This window comes from Nelumbo nucifera, chromosome 8, assembly GCF_055504915.1.
Source record: "Nelumbo nucifera cultivar China Antique chromosome 8, China Antique-T2T, whole genome shotgun sequence".
NCBI lineage: Eukaryota > Viridiplantae > Streptophyta > Magnoliopsida > Proteales > Nelumbonaceae > Nelumbo > Nelumbo nucifera.
Window position 1 is genome coordinate 44,178,904 of NC_142656.1, and position 7,728 is coordinate 44,186,631.

General features: G+C 38.7%; 1 protein-coding gene across 1 annotated transcript; it reads left to right on the top strand.

Annotated features, from left to right (window-relative positions):
- The first annotated feature begins 676 nt into the window (after nt 1-676).
- On the top strand, nt 677-5,046 carry LOC104611386 (protein SMAX1-LIKE 4). The gene is made up of 3 exons (XM_010278406.3): nt 677-2,336; nt 2,994-3,243; nt 3,335-5,046. The coding sequence occupies exons 1-3, from the start codon at nt 1,057-1,059 to the stop codon at nt 4,928-4,930; spliced, it is 3,126 nt and encodes a 1,041-aa protein (XP_010276708.1). The 5' UTR covers nt 677-1,056; the 3' UTR covers nt 4,931-5,046.
- The last annotated feature ends 2,682 nt before the right edge of the window (nt 5,047-7,728 follow it).

Here is a 7,728-nt window from a genome sequence, read left to right on the forward strand (position 1 = left end):
AATGGCTACTTTTCCTTTTATCTTCAGTCCTTTGCTTCTTTCTTTCTCCTTTGCCTTTTGTTTTTTTGAATTTCTGCTGGCTTTGTCTGTCCGTTCAAAGGCTGATTTGGAAAGGGAGGGAGGGAAGTTCTCTGAGTAAATTTGAATTGTGGGTCCCACCCGTGACCCCTTTTTGATGAACACCCATCTGCATGAAAATATCAGAACAAAAAATAAAGACAGTAATCATGCTAATAATACTATTATTCTTGTTAGTGGTAACTTTTGTATTTATGCACTCTGTATTACTATGTAGTTGTTGTTAGTAAAAGAACATGGACTGAATCTTCTTGGCAGCTTTTCCTCATCTCATCACTGCCATTAACATTCACCATTTTGGTTAATTTTCTCATTTCCCAAGAATTTAAAGTGATTATTAATTTGAAAAGTGATCTCTTTTCCATTCCTAATTATCTCCAAAACAATTTCTCGTGATATATGAGACTACCCTTTAGAGGGCCGTACCTTGTGACTCTGATTAATAAAGGAATGGTGCAGTGTAGAAAGAGGAACCCCATGAAGTGGAAATAAAAAGCAACAACAGCAACATCATCGGCAGCAGCTACTAGCTCCCAACCAAAAACAAGAATAACAACAAGGATAAAGAAGAAGGTGGTCTGCTCTGGCTGGCTTCTCTAGAGCTCTACCTATCTAGCTTCCCGCAAGCAAAAGTGCAAAGCAAAACTCTTCTACCAACTCCTATCATTTCTTTCCGTTTTCGGTGTTTTACCAGTCAAGCTCTCTTAAAACCAGGTGGGTGGTGGTTGTTTCTTCTAAACAAGGGAGGGTGAAGAAGAATACCAATTTTCTCATACGTGTTTTGGAGGTGCAGTATCAGAAGGAAGGAAGAAAGAAAGCTTAGACCTCAACTAGCTATTAGTCCAACACAGGTGGTGGGGTGGTGTGGAACACAAGGAGAAAGAGAAGAAGAAAAGAAGAAGAAAGAAGAAGCTTTGTTCCTGAAGTGCACCAGCGTTCTCACAAGGGGGGTGCCGGGGTTGGTGTGGTGGCTAAGTAATGCGTGCAGGAGCTTGTACGGTGCAGCAGACCCTCACATCGGAGGCTGCTTCGGTCCTCAAACACTCGCTTGGGTTGGCAAGGAGGAGGGGCCATGCTCAGGTCACCCCACTCCATGTGGCTGCAACCTTGCTGAGTCCAAGAGCAAGTCTTCTGAGGAGGGCTTGCCTCAAGTCTCATCCACATTCAACTTCACATCCTCTCCAATGCAGAGCTCTTGAGCTTTGCTTCAATGTGGCTCTCAATAGGCTCCCTACAACACCTGGTCCTCTCCTCCATGGCCAACCTTCTCTTTCCAATGCTCTTATTGCAGCACTTAAAAGAGCACAGGCACACCAGAGGAGGGGTTGCATTGAACAGCAGCAACAGCAGCCACTGTTGGCCATCAAAGTAGAACTAGAACAACTCATTATATCCATATTAGATGACCCTAGTGTTAGTCGGGTGATGAGAGAAGCTGGGTTCTCTAGCACCTCTGTGAAAAACAACCTAGAGGACTCTTCGGCTTCTGTTTTCCAGTGTTACAGTAGCTCCGGTGGGGTTTTCTCTTCTCCTAATTCACCTCCTACTGAAACTCATAGGGACATCATCAACCACAGCACTTTCTGGCAGACCCATTTGTTGAATTGCTATTCTGAGCAAAATCCAGTTCTCTTTTCCACACCCAAGAAAAACTTAGGAAACCATGTTAGAGACTCAGCCACCGAAAAGGAGGATGTCAGGGTAGTTTTGGAGGTCTTGTTAAGGAAGAAAAGAAGGAATACAGTGGTTGTTGGGGACAGTGTGTCGACGACAGAAGGTCTGGTTGCAGAGCTCATGGCGAAGGTGGAGAGAGGAGAGGTTCCCGATGAATTAAGATCTGTCCATTTCATTAAATTCCAGTTCTCTTCAGTGTCCTTAAGGTTCATGAAGAGAGAGGACGTGGAAATGAAGGTCTCAGACTTGAGAAGGAAAGTGGGCTCTCTTGCATCAGGAGGAGGAGCTATCATCTACGCAGGGGACCTGAAATGGACAGTTGAAACAAATTCCTGTGACAGAGATGGTGGATTCTCGGTCGGAGAAGTCGATAATTATAGCCCAGTTGATCATCTAATTGCAGAGATTGGGAGGTTGATCTCTGATTACAGCTGCTCCAACAGTAAAGTGTGGTTAATGGCCACTGCTAATTACCAGACCTACATGAGGTGCCAGATGAAGCAACCTCCTCTTGAGATTCTATGGACCCTCCAAGCTGTTTCTGTTCCTTCAGGAGGACTTGGTTTGAGCCTACATGCTTCCAGGTGAGTCAACTACCTTCTCTTTCTCTTTTCTACTATCCCTTTATAAGTTTTGATTTATCACAGGAAAAAAAAAACTGTACTATGTTTTAGGCTTTCTCTTGATTTTTCATTTTGTTTTATAGTGTCTGCATTTCTGGAATTTCATGATTTAGTATAAAACCAGGACCACTGTAGAAAAATTAATTTTGATGAGGTAAATATTAAGTACATAACCATTTGCATTTCCCTATCCGCTTTGCTTTGTTAAGTTATAGTCTCTGATTATTAAAAGATTTCTACTATTTGAAAATGAGGGGTGTTCATATAAATGGGAAGATAAAATAGTGTTGATTCTGATGGGTTCTATTTATTATTTTCCTTTGATTATGTTTCATTAAAGCAGAAACATAAGTTTATGTAGAACAAAATATAAAGTTTGATCTGTTTTGAAAGTAATTTAGTGTTCTATTAACAGTTCATGGTTTTAAATGGAAACTGCCTCTTTTACGAAAGAGTTGAGACTTGAGACTGATAAGCTTTCTGAGATTATTTCATAATAGGAGAATACCCAAGTTGTTGTAGTTTTTGTGAAACAGGTTGAGCAATTTTTGGTATGTATACCTTTGTCAGATTTTATTTTCATGCTTTATGACTCTTATTTGTATTCATCCTTCTCAGTGCCCTTGATTCAAGAATGACCCTCACACAAAATCCATCACAACTGCTGGAGGTGAAGCCTTTTGCCAAGGAAGAACAGGAGAGACTAACTTGTTGTGCTGAGTGCACCTCCAATTTTGAAAGAGAAGCAGGGCTTCTCAAATCAGGGTACCAGAAACCTTCCTCACTTTGCAACACCAAAGACATGGAGAAAGGCTCAACCAACTTGCCTTATTGGTTGCAGCCTCATAGGACTAACACCCATCACAAGGTAGAAAGATTTTGAACAGAAAAATTTTCTTGACCTCAGCATCTTTTGTTTCTCAAGGATTCTAACAATAAATCACATCTTGATTTTTCAGGATGATTTGGTTGAGCTGAGAAGAAAATGGAACAGGTTATGCCAGAGCATACACCATCCAAGGCCTGACCAAACGCACTTGGGTTCTTCCTTCCTTAACAACTTAAGGGGTAAGAGCTACAACTATGCGTCATCATACTCATGGTGGTCTACTGGGTCACAGTACAATCAGAACAGTGTCTTTGCAGACCCAAATTCAATTTCCTTCACCGAAACTCCATCGAAACCTAACCATAAACCAAACTTTTTGTCTCAATTCGGAACCCAGCAGTCCTGCTCCATTGAATTTGGTTCTGTTAATGGGATGCAGAAAAACCAGCCACCGGAACCAAACCTGGATTTCCTTAGGAACACAGATAACAAGGATGTTAAGATCACTCTTGCTCTTGGAAATTCTCTGTTTTCTGATTCCATAACAAATCAGGATCAGAAAAGGGAAGGAACCATTGACTCGAGAGATTTGTGTAAGCTACTTAAAGAGAATGTCCCTTGGCAATCTGAGATCATTCCTTCCATTGCAGAAGCTTTACTCAGTTCCAGATGTAAAAGGAACAAGGGGACTTGGTTACTAATTCAGGGGACAGATTGGATTGGAAAGAGAAGATTGGCGCTTGGAACTGCTGAGTTTCTTTGTGGGTCTGCAGATCACCTTGTCCACATGAACATGAGAAGAAAAGAAGATGAGGGCGTCTCATTCTCTAACATTCTCACAAAAGCCTTAAGAAACCACAATAAATGCGTTGTTTTGATTGAGGATATTGATTATGCTGATGATGACTTTGTAAAATTCCTTGCCAACATTCTCGAATCTAGTAATGGCGAAGACCCAATTGACAGAGATCTCTCTTTCGATCAGGCCATATTCATTGTGACTACTAGTTGTTCCAAAAGCTACATGGACAGGAACAAGAAAGAGGATATTGTAATCCAGATGAAACTGCAGGTTGAAGAAACAACTCCCAGCTTAGGAGCTCTCAACCCTGATCATAAGCGAAAGGCCGAATGGGATTTGTCAAATAAGATCAAGAATCCCAGAAAAGGTGAGAAGGAAGACGTTTCTTCAGTCTCTGATGACAATGGAAGCAACAAGAGGGAGTTGTCAAGGCAGTTAAGCTCCAACACTCTTGATTTGAATATACGAGCTGAGGAGGAAGAAGAGGAAGAAGACAACAAACCAAATGAGGCCATCACTGATCTCAAAGATATGACTCGAGAAATCTCACATGGGTTCCTTGAATCAATTGAGAAGAGATTTATTTTGAATGAAAAGGCGACTCTGTTGGATCAAATGACAGAGAGTTTCATGGCAAAGATCAAAGGATCTTTTGAAGAGGTGTATGGGAGTGAAAGGGGAGAAAGTTTTTGTGTAGATAGGGTGGTGTTAGAAGAGGTGGTAGTTGGGTCTTGTTCTTTTCTAAATAGCTTGTTTGAAAAATGGCTGAAAGCCATTTTTCAAACAAGCTTGGAAACAGTTAAAAAGGGCGGGAAGGAAGGGACCGTTAAGCTCTTGTTTGGAGGCAAAAGGGAGAGTGTTGTGGAGTCTGGGTTCATGGACTCTAGTCTTCCAAACACCATCCAAGTTGCCTACAAGGAGTAAGCATGAGATGAGCGGTTCCATGTAAACTTTTACTTTCCAGAGAAATGGAAAATGTTCAATTTGCACTCTGTAATCTTTTTGCATTTTCCTATTAACTGGGTCTTCTTTCTTTCTAATTTTTCCAACCACCTCATTTCTCTGTTTATTTTCTCATTTTTACTTCATCATTCTTGGGTTATCAAAAGAAAGTTCTATAAAGTGGATCACCAAGTTGCTAATTGCTGATAGGGAAATATGAAACTATATTAATGAAATCATCCCATGTTGTCTTTAGTAAGATTTCAATCTTCAATAGTTTTAATAAATGAGTAATGCTGCAAAAAGTTTTTAGCTCAAATCCTAGATTATAGAAACATATAAAATATCCTTCTGAATCTGCTGACAAGCATGAGAACATGGGCTCAAGTCTGAGAGTGGCCACTTTGTGGGGTAAAAAAATAGATCCAAAAGTTAGGTCTCTCTGTCCAGTCTACTTCAGATGATGCAATAAATGAAATAAAGTATGGTTATCCTTCATATTATAGACCATAACTGCACAAGTTCACCATCTAAAATAGATCAATTCCTGCTTAATAAAAAAAAATTAAATGGGTTTGTTTCAGGATTTCAAGAAATCAAGCAGTTTTCACATATCTTAACAACAGGATATGAACATGGCATGTGTAATGCAAAATTTATCTAGCAAAAGAATGTCTGATGCAAGAATTACATTAAAATAACTTCATTCAGTGTTACTCCCAAACAAGCTAGTTTTCTGTGGACATACACATAGGTTGAATGAATATTTTATTTTTCTTTGTACTCATGGATATTATAGTCAGCTAATGCTAATCTATTACAACTTTTCAACTGCTCTTGATTTCCACTTTGGGTTTCACTATATTCTAATTCAAGTGCTTCTTATCTAAGATAATAAGAGGAAAGAGTATTTTGGGGCACCTGAAGAGTTCAATGAGAGCTAGAAGTTTCAAAAGGCAAAAAAGAATATTTCATTTAATAAGAGCTTCCATTTATTGTACCAAAAAAGGGGCTTTTGTTTTCCTTGGGTAAAACTAATCCACACCTAATTTGAGTAGGAGGTTATGCTAGTGGGCATTGAAGGCCTTATATGTTCTCTTGATTACTCTGATATCAAATATATGAATAGATAGTGTAAGTAATAAGGTCGGATTCAGATCAGATTTGAATTTAATCCAATTCTACTCTAGTATTATCATTAAAATAAAAAAAAAGGAAAAATTCCCAATCAGTATCTTGTACTTTAGCTCAAGTGATAAATTGGTTCCTGAACTTTAAAATGTGACAATTCAGTATTCGAACTTTCAAAATATGACAATCTAGTATTTGAACTTTCAAAATGTGACAATGCAGTAGCTCAACTTCAAAATGTGACAATCCAGTACCTGTCGTTAACCAATTGTTAATCAGCTGCTAAGTGACATTTGAAAAGTCAAAAATTCCCTTCGAATGCCATCTAATTCTTTTTATCAACCATCCAAACGTTGACAAAAAAACTGAACAGTCTCAAATCCTAGCCTCTTCTATTCAAAAAAAAGTTGGCGACTGTTTAGAAGAATCTAGAATTTGGGACAGTTCATTTTATTGTCAATGTTTGGATGGTTGATAAAGAGAATTATATGGCATTCATAGGGAACTTTTGACTTTTCAATTGTCACTTAACGTCTGATTAATGGACTAGTTAACAACAAGTATTGGATTGTCACATTTTGAAAGTTTGGATACTGAATTGTCGCATTTTAAAGTTCGGAGACCAAATATCACTCGAGCCAAAATATAAGGTAATAATCGGGAATTTTCAACTTAAAAGTTACATATAATATATTAATCAGACTCGAATTTATTACTTCAATCGGATATCGGAGTCTGTTGACAGCAAACAAGAACAAAGGTTGTTAGATCCATGGATAACTTAGAAGCATCTGACCCTAATTGGAGAAAATAATGCTCTTGAAAAAAGACCCATTTTGGCCAGTCCTTAAACAATATATAATACATAAGCTGATAAGCACCTAATCAGACATGAAAATGATTAAGATAAAAGTTTATATTTATTATAACCTGTTAATGTTTAAACCAAAGGTTAGGAAGACTAGAGATAATAAATTAGGTGGACAATTTTAGCTTAGAGGGGGACGTACGTGGAACTCACTCACACAAGACCTAGTGAGAGGCTCCTTTTTCTAATAACCCTATTTATTATATGCCCTTCACTATCTAACCTTTTTGACTGTAACCAAAGACCACATTCTTATAAGCCAAACAAACCATAACAAGAAAACGTGTAATGATAGAACCTCAACGCACAAACACACACACTACATGCCAACCATACTTGGAATAGTTTTTTTAAACATTGTATCATTCATTAGCTTTGACCCTAAAGACCCATTAAAACATATCAAATAATTGTATCCGAGCGGCGGAAATGGGGCCTGTCTTGCTGTAGATGGAGACATTTTCATGCCTCTTTTTGCTTAAAAATCACTTAAATTGATGATGTCAAAATGTGTACTGTAAAGGGTCGGTCTACTTTGAATCAAGGTTCAAAGTATCGGCACGTATCGAGAGCACCCCGATATGCCCCTATTTAGAGTGTATTGGGTTCTGACCAGTTCAAAGAGTGAAGCCTTAAACCGGCTCCCCTGAACCGATTTTTTTAAAAAAAAGTACCAATACTGCTTGATACACCCCGTATTGATATTGTTGAAGTGCATAAGAAGAGGGAAGGACCATTAAATCAATGGGCAAGAGCTAGAGACTTCTTAACCATCGGATCG

Excerpts from the sequence above, each read along its gene's own strand:
- LOC104611386 (XM_010278406.3), top strand. The coding sequence starts at position 1,057 with ATGCGTGCAGGAGCTTGTACGGTGCAGCAGACCCTCACATCGGAGGCT. Across the intron at positions 2,337-2,993 it reads TTGAGCCTACATGCTTCCAG|TGCCCTTGATTCAAGAATGA; the intron begins GTGAGTCAACTA and ends CATCCTTCTCAG. Across the intron at positions 3,244-3,334 it reads GGACTAACACCCATCACAAG|GATGATTTGGTTGAGCTGAG; the intron begins GTAGAAAGATTT and ends TTGATTTTTCAG.